Here is a 19,770-nt window from a genome sequence, read left to right as displayed (position 1 = left end):
GGGAGGATTATCTCTGTTGAAGGCCGTGAATTTGAAAGTGAAATCTTACTGGCAGGTCATACATTCCCCCCTTACCTATACTATACAGCTGAAGCCTCAGCATTGAGTGAGTGAGGTGGACAGACCTAGAGGGCATGAAAGTAGAGAGATTTGGAAGCTGTTAAACTCCACAGGCTTAAGTCACGTGTAATGACTTGTGAGAAGATAGCTGACAACTCGAGATCCTCCCTGCAGTCGCTTTATGAGCTTCGCAGTTGCGGTAATCATCTTGGTGATTACTGAAATTACAAGCTGCCAACCCAACACGAATATACATCTAAATGGACAAACAGCAGAACCATGTTATTTTTAACTGTTTGGTTTGTAGTTTGCTTGTCTGATGAATCATCCAGATGTCACACTGGATTCGCCAGAAAAGGGCCCTGTGTGTGCCAGATCTGATCTACAATCAGTTGCTCTCTGTTCATAGCATAGTACCATGGTAACACAACAATGACATTTAGACTGGTAGCCATCACAGTCAGTCAGGCTTGTCTCACAAAGCAAGGGTCAAGAAGAAGAAACTCAAACTGGTCTGGACAGGAAGTAATTCCCTGAAACGCTCAGATTCCTTTCACATCATGTGTGTGTGTGTGTGTGGGTGGGTGGGTGGGTGTGTGTGTTTAGGGCCACCATGCATAATGCCTGGGCCTGGAACAGAAGGACATTTTAGGGATAACCCCACCCCCACCCAGTTGACATAAAAATGAGTGACTCTCATTCAAAATACAGGCTTGTATGAAATGATATCACGTTAGTGGCCTAGCATATTAACTCATAAAATGATAATCTGTTCCACACCCCCCCACCCCATCAGGACCAGGTGCCTGTGCATGTGTATGTTAGGTGTCTGTGCGTTGGTGTGTAAGGTGCCTGTGCGTTTGTGTGTTCAGGTGCCTGTGCTTGTGTATGTTTAGGTGCCTGTGCGATTGTGTGTGTTCAGGTGCCTGTGCGTGTGTGTGTTCAGGTGCCTGTGCGTGTGTGTGTTAGGTGCCTGTGCGTGTGTGTGTTAGATGCCTGTGCGTGTGTGTTAGGTGCTTGTGCGTGTGTGTGTTCAGGTGCCTGTGCATTTGTGCGTTCAGGTGTGTTTTCATCCTTATGTTCTCCAGCAGACCAGTGAGACCAGCTAAACCAAACATTACTGCGCTTCTTCAGTCACACTAGCTTTACACACACTCAAACACTAATGAAAATATGCACACACACACACACACACACACACTCTCACACACACACACACACACAACACACACACACACACACACACACACACACACACACACACAAAATTACTTCTGCTGATGGTACCCTTCACTACATGAGAGAAACCTGCAGAGCAGTAATCAGCCATTTCATTTATTTTTCTCTGAAAAGAATTCTGTCCCTGGGACTGGTTGCCAGGGAAACCGTCTGGAGCTCATCTCTAACGACGCTCGTCTCAGAGTGGGCAGAAGAGTGAATGCCCTCTTCACTGCCTTTCTGCACATGCTGTGAGCGTGTGTCTGCGAGAGAGACAGGAAGACATACATACGTGTATACACACACCCGATTGTGCTCGATGTCACCACTTTGCCTGCTGCCATTAAAGCTGCTTCAAGTCAGATGTACAGATGTTTAATCGACAGAGAACTGGACAACTGCCATGCTTTACAAACACACACACACTAAGTGTCCTTACCAGAGAAACACACTTATATCGCTCTGAATCAGTGGCTATACTGTCTGCGGAAATGTGTGTATGCGTGTGTGAAAGAGAGAAAGAGAGAGAGAGAGAGAGAGGCAGAGGCAGAAAGAGTGATGTGCTGAGGAACTGTAGTGCAAGCATTCCTTTCTCTTCATGCCATGAGACCAGCGGAGTGACCCAGTGTTAAAGCTAGTATGGGCGCTGGCCCGTATGCAGTGTGTCAGTGAGCCCAGCTGTGAGTATTGATGAGCGTAAGTGGCTCTGAATAGGAATCAAATGGAGTGTTTAGCATGTACTGGGTGTGTTGCCTGGGGCAGCATGTTGTGATGGCAGTGGTCCCACAGACGATTCTGCTGCAGTAAACTATCAGCCAGGGAAGTGTGTGTGTGTGTGTGTGTGTGTGTGTGTGTGTGTGTGTGTGTGTGTGTGAGTGTGTGAGTGTGTGTGTGTGTGTGTGTGTATGTGTGTGTTTATATGCGTGTGTGTGTGAGTGAGTGTGTTTGGAGTAGTGTGATGTGTGAAGGTAGCCGAGATCCGCCATGCAGTCCAGCCACATGGACTAGATACCCCTGCAATCCCCCTTTACCTCTGAAGGAGAGTGTTTGTCATTTCTTATTCATATTTAATGCCAATCACTACAGATGAATTATGGAAGGTTGTGTGTTTATTTTTCTGGACTGGATCTCCTCTGTGCTCAGTGAATTCTCTGCTCTCAGCACAGTGTGTCTTCTCCGTCATCTCTGCCTATGGCGCTTCTCTCATACACTGCTCTCACTCCATCCCTCCCTCCCTCCCCCATCCCTCCATCCATCTCTTGCTTGCTGCGTGTGTGTGTGTGAAAGGGTGTGATGATGTCATACCCTGCTATCCTCTTCCCCTGCCTATGATTGTGCCTCAGGTGGAGATGCTTAAAAATAGAGCAGTGTGTGAGCACATGTGTGTGTGTGGTGTGTGTGTGTGTGAGAGAGAGATGGAGTTCACATGCGTGTGACAGAGGGAATGGCATATGTAACTGTGTCTGTGTCTGTGTGTGTGTTTGTAAGAGGATAAGAGAGATAAAACACAAATGTCTGTGAATGAGTGGGTGTCGTGGTGTGTATTTGTGTGAGAGCGTGTGCGTGTGAACGTGTATGTGTGTGTGCGTGTGTGCATGGGCATGTTTGTGTGTGTGTGTGTGTGTGTGTGTGTGTACATCTCCAAGTCTGTATATGCATGTGGGTATGTCTACAGCATGAACCCCTTCCTCCTCCTCTTTTCTCTTCTGTGCTGTGTGGTGCTTTCTGGGCTGTACTTGTGTGTGTGTGTGTGTGAATTTGATTCACGAGCACTATTGAGTGTGAGACTTGTGATTTGTGTGTGTTTGTAAGAGTGTAAGAAAGAAAACACAAATGCTTTAAGAAGAACACAAATACTTGCAAATGAGTGGGTGGCATGGCATGTGCCCGAGTGCACGTGGACGTGTGTATGTGTGCGTGTGCATGTGTGCGTGTGTGTGTGTGTGTGTGTGTATGTATGTGTGCGTGTGCATGTGTGCGTGTGTGTGTGTGTGTGTTTGTGTGAATTTGATTCACGAGCACTATTGAGTGTGAGACTCGTGACACAGCAGTGAGATTTCACATCCCCCTCTGATTCCACCTCTCCATCACTCTCTCTCTATCTCTCTCTCTCTCTCTCTCTCTCTCTCTCGGCCTATCTCTTTCACACACTCTCTCTTCTCTCTCTCTCTGTCCCTCTTTATTTCTCTCTCTCTCCTTTCTTCTCTCTCTCTTTCTCTCTCTCTGTTTTGTTTCCTCTGAATTATTAAGTAACTAGTGGGGCGTGCTTGGGCTGTGTCTGTGTGAGTCATTGTAGGTGTGAGCTGGGGATTCTCTTTTGTGTGTGTGTGTGTGTGTGTGTGTGTGTGTGTGTGTGTATGTAATGTGGGCTGGGGCTCAGCACTGCAGTCTAACCAACTGAAACAATCCTCCTTGCCAGTATCATAACAGCATTAGATATACTCTATGTGATATTGATATACACACACACACACACACACACACACACTCACTTTTGGGTCTAATTCATTTCTGTCATAGATCAGTGGCATTATTCCGAGTGCGTAGGCTAATACTGAGGTCTTATTTCAGTTTGACAGGAGACATATTTTACAGAAACATAAGAGGTGGTCCATTAACCTACTACCAGACCCTGAGGGACTCACCCTTTGGGACTGGGAACCTGATATTCCACACATTCACTGTAGTACTGCCATCAGGACCTAGCCTGGCCATTACCAGCCTGTGACTCCATTTCATTCCGTCTTTCAGTCTGGGCCAACCCAATGCATTTTGGTTTCCGAGATGGGCGGGTGCTTATCTTGAGGTTTAAAATCATTGGAGTTCCCTTAACCAATCAGCAACGTTTAGTAAGCATTCGGTAGATTAAACTCTTCCCAAAGCCAGTTGGGAGAAGAGCTACGACGTCCTTTCCAATCATAAAACTTACAAGAAAATACTCTTGTTCTCCTTTTAATTTTCTGATGTTCTCGAGAGTTGAGACAACTTTTCCGATAGCTTTTCGTGTCTTTTCCTCCAAGGCGAGTTTTGCGTCACAGCTCTGAACTGTTCGCTGATTGGTCCTGCAAAATTTTGAGTTCTGGAGACGATTGTCAATGGGGTTGGGCCAGACTGAGTATGAGCTTGAAATCAATTCAGGCGGAAATACGTAGGCTGGTGTCACCAGGCTAATCAGGACCACTGCAAGAGGACAAAATTGTGACATTTGAAAGTCGAAGCCTACATTTATGCTTTATAAAAACATGCACATGTCTTTTTTTCTGAAGTGCAGTACTGTTGAATATCGTGGAGCAGGTTAAGGCATGTATTCTAAACCAGAAGGCCTGGTGTAGTGTACAAAACAGTCCTAATCTAGTGGCTTTAACTGCTACAGTGGTGCTTATGCTTCTGCATAAGGAGGAATGGTGTGGTGTTAAAACACTATTCGGGTATGAGTCTAGACTGTTGACAGTGCTGTTTCCCCTCTGCTGGTGTGCCAAGGCTATCCACTGGGGATCTCACTGGGAGTAAATCTGCCTTTGTCTCTGATAGGAAGCTCTCACCAGAGAAGTAATCTTCCTCTCATGGTTGCATACTGTTATTGCAATTATTGTTTGTGCAGTACAGTCATAGTGTGTGTGTGTGTGTGTGTGTGTGTGTGTGTGTGTGTGTGTGTGTGTGTGTGTGTGTGTGTGTGTGTGGTTGTGTGTGTGCAGAAAGCAGAGCAATGACCATGTGCTGTGAAATGAGAAGGCTTTGGTCTGGAGATGGGAGGGAATGTGCTAAGGGAATGAGCTGACTCATACAACCCAGAGGGATTAAAACTCTCTCTCCCTCCCTCTCTCTCTATCTCTCGTTCTCTCCCTTTCTCTCTTTCTCTTTATCTCTCGTTCTCTCCCCCTCTCTTTCTCTCTCCCTCTCTGTCTATCTCTCTCTCCCCTTATCTTTCTCTCCCACTCTCTTTTTCTGTCTTTTTCTAGCTCCATATTTCTCAGTCTCTCTGTTTTCGCACTATCAAGCATTTTAACAAGTGCCACATAGCAAAATTTTGATTAACCACCTTTGCACTTTTGTTTGCCAGTTCTGAGGTGAAATTTGGATTTAGTGAATCCGGAATTAGATTTGATTAGATAAGATTCAATTGTATTGTCATTGCACAGAGTACAACACTGAGACAACGAAATGCAGTTTAGCATCTAACCAGAAGTGCAAAAAAGCATAAAAGTGCAGAGTATGTACCTATGCATAGTGGTAATATATAAATACATTAGATATATATACAGTATAAAATAAGATAAATGCAGTATAAACAGTATTGATAGTATTACTGTGGCAATGAATACGTTAAGATAAATGCAGTAGAAGACCATGAACATGATCTTATGTTGAGTGACAAACAGCTTCTGTTGAGACACTCCCCTTCTATCTGTCAATTCTTCCCCCCTATCCCTATACTGTGACATACTGTGGAAACCTGAGAAGCCGTTTCAATGTCGACACATAGTCTGTATATTGGTATACTCCACACTCTTTTTCATGCAATGAAGTTTCTAGTGCAGGATTGGAACACAGAGAGACGTTTAGGCTGGGCTTGAGCCTGCCTCTGTCACAGTGATTACACACTGCATCTCTGGTTTCTAACAATGTTTGTCTGCCACCTTGTACACTTGCCTCATTGAACAGAAAAATATTATAACTTTGCTGTCTGTTTTTGTCTTGTCTTTCTCGAAAAAGGGTCTTTCATTTGATAAGCCATTCTCGGTCTCTGCCTCTTTTTTATTCAATTTTTCTGCCCAAATCAATATATTCTATTGTGCAGAACAGTCTTTTTGATAAAGGACATTGTGTGATAAATCTAATGACAAAGCCTTTTGGGCACACAGCACACCCTGGGTTTTTGGCAGCGGTGTTATGGAGATGTGCTGGTGTGTTATTGCACTGCGGTTTGACTTGCTGTGTTTACTTCCACACAGTGTTTTGTTTTATTCAAATTTTCACTGCAGTTTCATCAAACAGCTTTTTTGGATAGTGAGCTTTTGCACTGCATAGATCTTAGACCATTCATAAATATTAGCTAAATGTGTTGAGATAGTTGCTGGAAATTGCTCAGAGCTGGTCTGAATATTTTTACTTGGTTTGTTATTGCTGCTGATCAGGGTCAATGTTGTGTTACGCTTTTCAAAAGTAAGGAATCTTAGATCTAATTTCCATATTTTCCCTCTTTCTCTTTCGCTGTCTCTCTCTCTCTCTCTCTCTCTCACACTCTCTCTTTCTCTCTCTCTCTTGGTTAACAATCTCATTGCACCACCTGCATGAGCATGCCATATATCTGTCTCTTCTTTCTCTCTCTCCCTCTGTGTTTCTCTTTCCCATCTTCCTCGCTCTCCTTGATTTCTTTCCCTCAGTAAGCAAGCTCAGCACACAGCCTGTGTGAGATGTGTGTTTGTGTAAATGAGGATCTAACGAGAGCGGCTCACAGCTGCAGCAGGGCTGGAGGAAACTCCCGTTGGTCTTTTGGGAGAGATAGAGAGACAAGGATTCACACACAACACCTGTTATGGTTTACACTACAGAAGGATGGGAGGGGGGAAGGGGGGGGGGGGGGGGGGGGTCAAGGATGAAAGAGGAGAGGGTGGTTTGTTTATGTTTATGTACTTATAGTATACTTATATTATTTATATGCTATTTTTTTCAATGAGGTGAGCCTGTAGTCTGAGTGTCTGAGTTTGAGTGTTGTCAGTTACTCTGGTTACTGGGGTGGCACCGAAGATCACTGCTGGGTCTCTGTTATGTCTGTGTGGGGCTTAGAGAAAGAGAGAGGGAGGTTGTGAGTGAGGAGAGGATGGGACAGTGGGAATTTGTGTGAGACTAGGTAAGGAAAAAAACACTTCTGAAACTGAGAGAAAGAGAGGAAGGGAGACAAATGGGTAGAGAGAGATAGGGAGAAAGAGTATGTTTGAGAGAAAATAGCTTGTTATAAGCTGTAAAACTTTCACTGGAAGCCCATCTAGATTGTTACGGTATCGTCTTCTCTGGTAACTGATCTTAATTCTGGATGGGTTTTTTTCTTCACAGATTTGGTCGCGGCCACACAGGATTCCACCGTTAACGTCCCACAGATGGCCGACACGCTCTTCGAGAGGGCCGGCAACGCCAGCTGGGTTGTGGTCTTCAAAGCCCTGGCAACCACACATCACCTGATGGTCCATGGCAACGAGGTGGGAGGCTGGAACATTCTGAAATGTTACCACATCACTGTCTACTCAATGCAGCTTTAAGATTTTATATGCCAGCATTACAGATGGCATTTGTCAATTCTTCCTGTTGGACACTAAGTGTGTGTATCAGTCGTGTTTAAGGGCTGTTTAGACAGCTGCACTATGCCAAGGAAAATCATTTTTTCTGCATACAGTACAATAAAATGCACTAAGGTGGTGCATGTTGTCTTAAACAAACTCATCATACAACAAAGAGGGATCCATTTGTAGTGCCAGCTCAGACAGAAGTTTCAGCTTCTAAGGATGCAAGTTGAAATTTACCGGCTCTTTCCTGGAATGTGTGATGTAAGCATCCAAGATAAAATGGGAAGTGTTATCTGGTGCGTGGATCATCAGGAGGGTTTGCTGGCAGTTTCAGGTTTAGCATTCTCAGACTGTGTGGCAGGGAAGAGTGAGTCGCCATGGCCTAGGATCACAGATAAGAGCAGCTAGTGCATTGTAAACCTGTCTGTATTGATGGCCCTTTTCTCCCTGCCCTAACTCACCTGATAGCCACGACAGGAGCAGATAGCCTCCTGAGCCCCTGCCTGGCTGGGTTATGGATTCCCCCCTGGATCTTGCTGCTCCTTCCTCCTGCTGCTGGGCCAAGCTGAGGCTGGTAGATTAGGCTGGGAGGAAGCTTAGGAAACAATACGGCAGTGGCAGGTGGATTTAGAATGCAGGATGTAGCCAGGCCTTTCGTTTCTGGAGATGAACGAAACCTAATTACAGCTCCCAGTGTATTCAGCTGGGAGGAGATGAGCATGTCTGCATTTAACACACACACACACACAGACACACACACAGACAGACACACACACACACACACACACACACACACACACACACACACACACACACTCACACACATTCATTCAGTGGCTCTTGTCCTAATTGCCGAACTATTAGGACAACAAAGATACACTGAGCGGTCAGGCCGTTCTATAATGTCACTCCACTGCTGCTGTAAAAGCGGTGTTGTTTTTTGGCACTAATGGTGGACAATGGGGGGAGGAGAAAGAAGGTGAAAGAATGAGAGAAAGTGATAAGAAAAAAGATGTTTGTGCCTGTTGCTCAGAGAAGGAGGACAAGGAGTCCAGGACACACAGACCTGCGGCTGAAGCGCTCATGGGGAGCTGGAGCCTGTGGTAATAGAATTAGAAAGGACAGTCTCGTTTTAAGAGCACAGAGCAGGCACAGCACACACACACACACACACAAACACACACAAACAAGCACCCACGCACGCACGCACGCACGCACGCACGCACGCACGCACGCACGCACGCACGCACGCACACACACACACACAGCTGTGGTGGCAGATGCACTGTTGTGTGGATACGCTTCATGAAAGGACACGTCACTTGCCTCTTTGGGTCTCTATGGAAATCACAATCCCTATGGTACAGACAGTTTGTCTGCTGGGAGACTTAAGAAGGGTGGCACTTTGAATGTAGGTGATGTCATTTCAGAAGAAATTAAATTAAAGAGGTGAAATGTAAGACTCTGCATCAAACAGTTGTATCCAAAGCCATTTGTAAAGACAGGGAGGACGTACCTGTTACCTGTATGGGTTCCATCTTCAATCAAATCCCTTACCTGGATGTCGGTCGTTGATCTACTGACCTACTGAATGAATCAGCCTCACTGTAAAACACACCAACACAATTTAATCACGGTAGAGTCCACTTCCTTAATTTTCCCATAGTATTCAACTGTGGTTGCTACAGTGGCAAATTACATAGTATTCAACTGTGGTTGCTACAGTGGCAAATCAGCAGCCAAAAGACCACTAGCTATGGTGCTAGTTCACTAGTTCATAAATCAGAAGACTGGTGGTGATATTTGAATGTGGGAGGTAGACTGCACTCATGTGAAGCTTTATGCAGGTCTGAAGGTAGAAATCTTCTTCTACCCCGTGGTTTTATTTGTAACTATGGTATTTTCTGCATTTTTTGTGTTTTTCAATTGATTTTAAAAGCGTAGGCTGTCTCAAAAGCCAGCTGATTATTTTTGACACATATTGTTGTCTAACATGCGTCAAACACCCCTTTTATTTCTCCGACGCAAAAAAAACTACTTTGTCAAAGCACATTTTATGTTGTTTCGACAAGTCTTCAGTAGAAAACCTCTAATTATCGAACATGCAGAGCAGTCCTCTGTTTGTGAGCGGTGATAGATTGGTAATGTCTGTGTCTCTGTAGCTGGATAGGGTTTAGCTGCAGTAGAGGAGTAGAGGGTGCAGTGCACTGATGAACAGCAGAGAGAGGTGACAGATGAAGAATGAGGTTAGAAGAAAAGAAAATGGCATCATCCTCTCCCTTATCAAATTACACGGGCTATTGACTTTTCCATGGCAGACTTATGTGTGGTGTGTGTGTGTGTGTGTGTGTGTGTGTGTGTGTGTGTGTGTGTATGTGTGTGTGTGTGTGTGTGTGTGTGTGTGTATGTGTGTGTGTGTGTGTGTGTGTGTGTGTGTGTGTGTGTGTGTGTGTGTGTGTGTGTGTGTGTGTGTGTGTGTGGTGGAAGCGGGGATAGAGAGAAAGCATGTGTGCAAAGCAAAAGAGATAGATAGATATAGAGACAGAGAGTCTATGAGATGGTGTGTGTGTGTGAGGGAGAGAGACAGGAAGAGTGAGGCAATGAGAGAGAGAGGACGAGAGTGTCTAAGAGAGTGTGTGTGTGTGAGAGAGACTGCATATTCTCCTGAGAAAAGCAGTGGCCAAAGTGATTTTTGAATTGAATGTTCATGCTTGGTGCCATCCTTGCTGCTTTCAATGGGCAAGGGCCAACTTTCAGCAGAAGCTTGGCACCGACCACAGCACAGGCATTGTCTTACATCTCAACTCAGCACCCAGCGGACTCACACTTCACAAGTCTTAAATTAAGCGCGGGTTCCTCTCAGTTAAAGGAATATATAATCCTGAAGGGCATTTGGACGTTAGATCTTAGCAATGACTAAAAAAGATGGACAGCATGGTGTCATGCACTTACGTTCTGAAGAATTAAAGCCAAAATTGGTCGGCCATATTGGCAAAATTAGAGCCTGAGTCTCTGCAGTGAGTGCTTTTAAGTAAGTGAAGTTTTAGCATGGATAGTGAACAGAATATCGGCCAGGTCCGCCCATAATTCACCATATGTGGTTAAGTCTCCCCCATTTTTAAATTCCATGCTGTCCTTTCATGGCCTTCTTCCTTTCCTCCAATTATTTTGTCCTTTTTCTCTCCTCAAGACCTCTTGTCATTGAGCTGTTGAAGGTTCGTTTTTTATAATATAGCTATCTGTAAAGAATCAGAATGTATGCTGGTTGCTTAGTACAACTGGCATTCTTCCCTTTTCTCTTCCCTCAGTAAAATGACATTCATTCTTTTGGCAGACACTTGTGTCCAGGCTAAATCAGTGCAGACATGGCTGTGGTCATGCTTATCGCTTCATAATTCACCCAACTAAGAGTTAATAAATCATTATTTCTCTGTTTAAACACCCACACCCACACGCACAAATTTACACTGACACATATGTACATATCCACTCCAACTGGGATATGCTTTCCTGCTGAGAAGTGTGTGTTTGTCATTATTTCTCCCATGAGCAGACTCTGTCCCCTCTCTCCCTTGTGCGCGTGTGTACACACCCACCCGACCGCCGTTCGTTTTGATCTTGGCTCTGCACAATTACAGCCTGATGATATCACACTGTGTTTTCAATTATTTCTGAGTTTGCCTTGCCGTCTTTGTGTGCGTGTGTGTGTGTACGTGTGTGTGTGTGTTTGTGTGTGTATGTTTGTTCTGCTGAAGTGTCGGCAGGGTGCAATATGTGTGTGTTGGCGGCCGCTCCAGTCACGCTTGAGTGACTCAGCTAGAACCTTGGAGGATTGTCTAACAGAGCGTCCTACCTTGACTCACACACACACACACACACACACACACACACACACACACACACACACACACACACACACACACACACACACACACACCCAGAGCAGGCACTGCAGAGGAGCACAGGGAAGGACAGAAGGGAGGAGTAGGCAGGATGAATATGTTGCTGAATTGATGATTATGTTGTGACTCATAAGATGTGGGTGATGTACTGGTTTAAGAAACAATAATTTGATATTTAGCTGCACAGTTAGATGTGTATTTACATTACCAGCTGAACAATATTGGACTGAGAACTAGGGAGAAATAATGTATTGATGATTATGTCACATTGTATTAAATATGATCAATACATATGATTTAACTTGTTTCCATATTCATGCAGATCAAGTATGACTGACTCAGTTTTTATGCCTTGACTGGATACATTATATAAATTGGACGTTACATATACATTTCTTCACAAAAAAAATGATCAGTATCTATCAGGACGTCGCTTACAGTAACACACTGACAGTAACACACTGACATGCAAGCATAGCTCAAATAAGCTCTGATGTGTATTTCTCGCCTGTGAACAAGTGTGCTGCCTCACGGTGCTGCCTCACGGCCTCAGGCTGAAATGGGCTAGTGTGTTTGGTGTATCTGCTCTCTGATGTGTCCTTTCTCCCTGGCAGAAATTCGTCCAATTGCTGGCCTCCAGAAACACCCTCTTCAACCTCAGCAACTTCCTGGACAAGACGGGATCACAGGGTGAGTGGTCTTGACAGACTGAGCTTGTTTTTTATCTTTTTCTTTCATTTTGATCTCATCTGGGGGGTTGAGGGAGCAGTATGAACGTTATAGTCCATTGCTGTGATGAACTGTGGGAAACCATTCACCTTCCTGTGAATAATCACAACAAGGGTTGTTTTAATTTAAATCTATTTAGTTTCACATTATCGTTGGCAGAATGCTCACAGCAGACCTTCTCTGTGAGGAAATGAAATGGACTTCTAATTACGGGGTGAATAATGCTGACAATAACCGTCAACCCCTCAAGCCTGTTTTTGTGAATAATGCCCGAGACCTCGGTGAGAGGAGGGGGTCGCTTTGACTAGAACTGTTTCTCATAATCCCACTTAAGACAGCCTGGCTCTCATGGCCATCAAAAACAGGTCTCCATGGTGACATTCCCTACGCAGAAGAAAATAACCCTCCATTACCCGAGCAACCTCTTATAGGTCAAAGCCAGCCTCTGAGCAGCGAGTGTGACAGACAGACCCAAAGGGAGTCTGGGGTGTTTCATGCAGCGAGGCACAGCGCTGACTCGTCTAACAATCTCGCTCTGTTCCAGGGTACGACATGTCAACGTTTATCAGGCGCTACAGCCGGTACCTGAACGAGAAGGCCTTCGCTTACAGACAGATGGCTTTTGACTTCGTCAGAGTGAAAAAAGGGTATGGTTTCACAGATGCACGCTTTCATGACTCTCATCTGTGGAGTGAGTTTGTTTGCAGATTTAACGTAGGAGATGAGGGGCAATGCCAGGTCTGAATGTCCTCATGAAGCCCGTGTGGTGAAAGGTGAAGATTGGGCCATGAAGTTACCAGGCTACTCTTCTTTTTGATGTGTTAGATAAGTGTCACTGCTGTGTTGATTTCAGGGACTCATCTTTTTCTTTTGAATCTGAAATCAGCACACCAAGGAAGCATGCTGCTGTGATGAAACTGGTTACCCGTGCGTGGTCCTTCACCTCTAGAGTTAGAGTTAGATGACCTCAAATGTCATCTAAAGATGAACTGCACACCTCCACCCTAGCAGAGGACTACGACCATGTCTAGCTGACGAGAGTGTGTGTAAAAAATCACACAGAAACAGACGCATAGACTACACCCACCACTGAACAAATCTGTCCTATTAAATAACTGTATTAGCTCTGTCTGCTCTAAACACCCCCCCACACACACACTACAAGAAGACATCATGTAAAAGAGAGACGGCTTTGGACTGTCATTTTACAGGGGTGTTGTGTGGCACAGGTGTCTCCCATCTCTGACTTAGTGACCTTAAATGTGTATGCCAGATTGTTAGTCTCCATCTTCACAAAGGACTACATCCGTATCAGGTTTCAGGAGTGTGAATGTGTGTGTGTGTGTGTGTGTGTGTGTGTGTGTGTGTGTGTGTGTGTGTGTGTGTTTGTGTGTGTGTGTGTGTGTGTGTGTGTGTGTGTGTGTGTGTGTGTGTGTGTGTGTGTGTGTGCTATAGAGCCAATTATTTCTGGCCCCTTCCTATGTGTCCCTGTGGGATAGGCCAATGTAAAGCATGAGAAAAGGTGCCCACTTGTGCCAAACAAGCAGCTAGGATTGCGGACTGGAATAAGCATTACTCTTCTGCAGTTACCGCCAGCTCTGTCGCCCAGACAGCCACGGCCTCGACACAGACAGGCGGCCTCAGCACAGAATACATAATCACAGTGGGATGGATTGAAATGTCTCTGTCATGAAAGAAATCTGTAGTGGGCTGGCGCCTAGCAACAACTCTCTCTGTACCTGGACTGCTAGTGGTAGTCATATCCCTTTCCTAACATTTAAATGTACTGTCAATGGTCTATTCAGTGATCTAACAATGGTCTGCTCATTTGCAGTCAGTGTCCAAACCATGATCTGTTAATAACTGCCTCTTTTGAGACATGTGTTGGTACAATATCCTTGGCAAAGCTAGCTCTAGTCATGATATAACTTTATGCACAGATACATGATTCTGTATGATCACATGATGTGTGTGCTTCTGCGTGTTTTTGCGTGTGTGTGTGTGTGTGTGTGTGTGTGTGTGTGTGTGTGTGTGTGTGTGTGTGTGTGTGTGTGTGTGTGTGTGTGTGTGTGTGTGTGTGTGTGTGTGTGTGTGTGTGTGTGTGTGTGTGTGTGTGTGTGTGTGTGTGTGTGTGTGTGTGTGTGTGTGTGTGTGTGTGTGTGTGTGTCAGTGCTGAGGGTGTCATGAGAACAATGTCCACAGACAAGCTGATGAAAGGAATGCCCACCTTGCAAGGCCAGATCGACGCCCTGTTGGAGTTTGAGGTGAGTCTTTCTCCACCCAGACTGTCAGCGCTATATCAGAGAACTTTTTGGTTTTGAAAAAGAAAACATTTTCAGAGCTTAGGAATTAAAAGCTATTCTCATAAAAAGTAAACTATCACGTGTAGTAGTCATGACAGAGAATAGCATAACATGCCACGGCACTGCTATAAGTCACATGACTGTGTCCCTTAACACGTCTACTGCTATCCCGAATGTAATGCGAAATGCCGCCGTCTCTGCAGGTTCATCCACCAGACCTGAAGAATGGCGTCATCAACGCAGCTTTCCTATTGCTTTTCAAAGACCTGATTAAACTGTACGCCTGCTACAACGATGGCATCATCAATCTCTTAGGCAAGCTCTTGGTTTTGCTCTGTTTGTTTGTGTTGAGAGTTACCACTGTACAGTATGTTCTGAACAAACTTTTGTTATATTTGTTCCTCATGGACAGGCCTAAAATGGACGTATTACTCTTTATGAAATGCTTACACAAAATAATCACATTCACCATTGTTCAACTGCCTTCACAAATATAACTGTTTTGCTAAAAAGACTCTTGTCGAGTAAGGCGATATATTAGGCGAGTCCATTCATCTTCACCTTGTAGAAACATCCTTGATTACCTTCTTGTCCGACTCTCTTTCATGATACAGAGAAGTTTTTCCAGATGAAGAAGGGTCAGTGTAAAGATGCCTTGGAGATCTATAAGAAGTTCCTGACACGGATGACCAGGGTTTCAGAGTTCCTCAAAATTGCTGAGGTACACAAACTTCTTTATCTCAGTAATATCTAACTGAAAGCTTAGATTAGATTTAGCTAGTGTCTATGAAAACACCAAATAATGATTTGATCTTAAGTGCAAACTAACCCTTTCCTTTTTTCTTTCTATCTTTCTACAGCAAGTGGGCATCGACAAGAATGATATACCAGAGCTAACACATGTAAGGAGTGATTTTGACCCTTTGACCTCTGTCATTGATTTTGTCCATTCCTCATGTGAACACACACACTTGTTTCTCATAACAACTAACATTGCATGTACGTGTTGTGGAGGCAATTAACATGGTGTTTGCATGCGTTGTGGGCTTAGTCTACAAATCCCAGAAACCCGAGCAGCCTTGCCCAATCTCAGTGTCGTTTTTCCTCCTGGATTAGCTGTTGTGTCCAATCACAGACATCCACATCCACATATGACCGGTCATCCATCCTATCATGGTGGGTTTTATTAAAAAGGGGAAGGCAGCTTATCCCATGGATCCATTCTGTCCTCCATGCAGCCAAAGGCATCAGCTGTGGTGGTGATTGACAGACACTGTGCCCTTCCCTCTCTTCTTATTGCAGAGGTGCAGAAAGATCACTCAGGCTGAGAGTGTGAGTAGTGTGTAGTGCATACGGCTTACATGCACAGCCTAGGACAGTTCTTCAATGACTTTCTCTCTCTAGTGCTCAGAAATAAACACAAATGCACAACAGTAGCTCTTCCTCAGGGAAAGTGGATGTGTCTGAAGGAGTTGGCCGGAAGATAAAAAGAGTATGCTTGCAGCAGGGGAATTCCAAACAGAATTCTAACATCTGGGCTTCGGAGTCCGTTGGCTCAACATTTGCATCCTAGTCAACTGGAATGTCATAGCCTATAGAGTTTCCATGGATATAAACCACTTGAAGCACTGACACTTCCTACAGGCCAGTGTGGAACACAAAGCACATGCTTACGGGCAGTGAGTGTTTGTGTTGAACTCTAGTTCTGGTTCCAGTTCCAGTTGTGGTCCTTGTTCCAGTTCCAGTTCTGGTTCTGGGCTCTAGGCTCTGCTGGTTCTAGTTCTCTTGACAACCTGCATGGGTTTGATGTTGTGGAAGCTCTATTACTGCAAAGAACTCCCTAGGTAGCAGCCGGATCTCTGGAAACGGTCTGGCTACGATCTGGTGCTCTGGCTTTTGCCGGATCCATGCCAGATCTTGGCCTGGACCATCCTGAAGATTCCGCAGCTATCTAGGACACACAGGCTGACGTGCTGAGAGCATGCACTGATGCGGTCGACTATGCTGCGCAAGCGAAATCCCTGGGCTCGTCTGGTGTAGATGTGGCGGGCAGGTCATGCATGGTCTGACGTTTGCGTGGAATGGACAACAGAGAGCTGGGGAAGGTCTGTGGCATGTAGGTCAGTAGGCCTCGCCATGGTTTGTTCCTCAGCATTTAGTAGGACGGTGAGATTCAAGTGTAGAAGGACTGTGGTGTAAGTGTGGACACAGTAGGTGGTCTATTTTGAACATTGATCATGTTTACATTGTTCTTTCTACTTTGTTCTCGCAGGTCGATTTAAAGATTAAAGGGTTAACAGCCAAGTCAGATGGTCAATTGTCAAGGAGTACATATTCTGTAATATAAATAGTTGCATTAATACATATAAATGTGCAAAATGTATGAAACTAAAAACAAGAGATAAACAAGTAGACAACTAGGTAGAATTAAAATATTTTATTTACAGATTCATAAAAGGATTACTTTTAAGACAGCATTTCCTGTTATGCATTAGATTGATTGTAAATTTAAACATCCCATCACACTGTTAGAATGCCTGTGCTTACAGAGGCCCTAGCCCAGGTGGATGAAATACTGAGCAACTTAGGAACCAGACTCTTCTTAATCAAAAACCAGACCATTCTGGTGATTTAGAGAGGCATTTCTTCGAAGACCAACAAACCAGGCCAAAAAGTTGAGTCTAAACTCAGCTTTGAAATATATCTCCCCTCCCAGAACCCCATAGCTCACAGCCCTGTCTCATTTTTGCCCCAGCCAAACCAGAACTAAAAAACAATATTGCTTGCTCTTTTGAAAATGCCATCCTCATGTGCTATTGAGAATTAATTAAACAAGACGTGTATATCACACATGGAAATCCTCCTCTCATATTCTCTACACATGGCTCTCTCTTCATCTCTCTTCCCCTACCTGTCTCTCTTTCCTCTGTCTGTCTCTTTCTCTCTCTCTTTTATTACACAAGAGCTCTGTTGGTCAGACATTACATGGCTAATAAGGCATAATAATGGCAGCTTTTATGTACAGTACAGAGATAGTGAAAGAAAAATCACTCTGTCCTCCTGAAGTACCTTTCATTTGTTGCCCCATTGTTCAGCAAATGAGGTCTGCTACCTCCCACTGAGGGCTTTAACAGTCACAGAGGTTTGTCTCTAGGCTCTCCATATGGACTTTATTATCATGCACTGTGGAAGAGGCCTGTTTGACTGTAAGGACCCCTGTACAATTGAGCACCGCAGTTCAGGCCTTCTGAGGTGGTGGAACGGACAGCTCCCTAGTGGCATTGAATTTAATTGCTGCTCATACAACTTTCAGGGCGAGGGTCCATATAGTTCATATTTTTTCAGTTGTGCCCAATAAGGAGAGAGCGCACGTGACCTTTTTGCAAAGTGCTCCGCCTTTTCGTGCGGCTGCTCCGATCGCTTCTAGTTGAAAATTTTTCAGAAAGGCGTTGGTGTTGTCACAAAGGGGCGATGCTAATGCAACGGTGGTGGTGATATGTTGAGATGTTGTTGTCATAGAAACAAACAAAGCAGCGTGGGAGCACATTTTTGATGAAGCACTATGATGAAATGTTCCCCAGAGCCCTGTCAGTGCCTTGCTACCAGAGACAAATGCTATACGGACACACGCCCTATGTCATGCAGACAAATACTCAGACACACACACATACAAAAATATACACAGATCCATATACACATTTATGCGCACACACACAGACAAAAAAATATAAGTTTGTATTATATTTTGTTTTCTTATATGTGTTTTTTAAGACCTTACACTCTCTCTCTACACTTTAACAGCTCGGAATGATTTTTCAGTTCCTTAGAGAATTGTCAAGTGAAGTGTTCCTTGATCATGTTGATAAACGGTGCTAGCCAGAGTATATCCGTCCAGACTCACCAGGGGTGCCTGGTGCTCAGGAAACCAGGGCACAGAAAAAAACCATGAGACAGACAGCAGCGGAATCCCATCCCCTGTCTGGCCTGGCACTGCCTGGCATGCACACATGCGTAGCTGGTGCGATTGGTGCCCACCTGTGCGATGGTTGCCCACCTGTGCGATGGGTGCCCACAGGCGCCTCTTAGATGCCTGTCCAATAACGTGCATGCAGTGTTATAGAGTGCATGAGTGAGCATGAAGCAGTGCATTGTGGGTCTCTGGGGAATGTGTTTGGTGTCTGTCGCTGATTCCAGGATGTGTTGTTATTGTTGTGAAACCCTTTTAGTCAACAGGTAACGTGTATCTAATGCTGTGTGTGTTTATGTGTGTGTTTAATTATTTTCTTTTCACACCTTATGTCTTCTCCCCCTATGTCTTCACATATGTTTCCTGTTAAATGAGACACCTTCCCCAATCTGATTAACTGTTCTTTTCTTTGCCCGTGTCTAGCTGTGCTGTGGTTGTAATCTTCCTAATCTCACATGTAATCTGTATTGTGAATTATAGCTTCCCGAGAGTCTGCTGGAGTCCCTAGAAACCCACCTCAACACACTGGAGGGAAAGAAAGTGTGAGTACAGGGCTCCCTCACTGAGAATGAACACACACACACACACACACACACACACACACACACACACACACACACACACACACACACACCAGACACAGCAATGTCATTTCCGGCCAAATATGCAGTGGCTGCATATGCAATAAATCGATTCCCTGACAGTGTTGATTGATTTCGTTATGTCATTGGTTTAAATGCTTTTGTTTACATTTTTTATGTAACCTACGACTATTAATACTCGCTCCACGTTTGTTTTGTGTTGACAGTGATGAGTAAGTATTTTTCTGAATTCACCCAGAGATTGGTGTTGTGTGTAACGTAATTGTCACAACATAAATGTAAAGTGTTGTCATAATGGCTTCGTTCTCATTCGGATTCATGACAATTCTATGGTCTGACTTGCTGAAACTTTAAACGCAATTTGAACAAGACAGGATTATGGGCAAGTTCAGTGGCCACACCTGTAAAGCTGTAGTGTCTGTGTGATGTCTGTATGTTCTGTCAGTGACATTACTTAAAAACGTTGTCTCTCCAGAGTTCCTGTGGTAGTGCTGTAGTATGTGGTGTTCATATTACCTTATATGCACATCTGGTTTTTAATAAACACTCATTCAAAGTCATTCATTCCAGATGTTTATGTAAGCATGTTGTTAAATGTATTTGTAACATGTTGGACAGTCCAAAGTGGGTTATGTTTGTTTTGTGGAAGACACGATTGTTTCCATGGCATTATATAAAGGGGGCACATCTACTATTATGACCTGACTG

At 44.4% G+C, this 19,770-nt stretch overlaps 1 protein-coding gene across 1 annotated transcript in view; it reads left to right on the top strand.

The window, feature by feature from the left end:
- snap91a (synaptosome associated protein 91a) overlaps positions 1-19,770 on the top strand; it is a gene marked incomplete at both ends in the record, with an annotated part of 48,962 nt that overhangs the window by 10,537 nt on the left and 18,655 nt on the right. Inside the window, 8 exons of the mRNA XM_080857391.1 lie at positions 7,333-7,475; positions 12,076-12,151; positions 12,735-12,837; positions 14,361-14,454; positions 14,697-14,808; positions 15,108-15,214; positions 15,354-15,395; positions 18,941-19,000. Of these exons, the coding sequence (XP_080713517.1) occupies positions 7,333-7,475; positions 12,076-12,151; positions 12,735-12,837; positions 14,361-14,454; positions 14,697-14,808; positions 15,108-15,214; positions 15,354-15,395; positions 18,941-19,000 (737 nt within the window). The remainder of the gene's footprint in view (positions 1-7,332; positions 7,476-12,075; positions 12,152-12,734; positions 12,838-14,360; positions 14,455-14,696; positions 14,809-15,107; positions 15,215-15,353; positions 15,396-18,940; positions 19,001-19,770) is intronic.

The sequence above is a fragment of the Sprattus sprattus genome, assembly GCF_963457725.1.
Source record: "Sprattus sprattus genome assembly, chromosome: 19".
NCBI lineage: Eukaryota > Metazoa > Chordata > Actinopteri > Clupeiformes > Clupeidae > Sprattus > Sprattus sprattus.
Note: the sequence above shows the minus strand (reverse complement) of the source record. Positions and strands in the feature narration are given on the sequence as shown.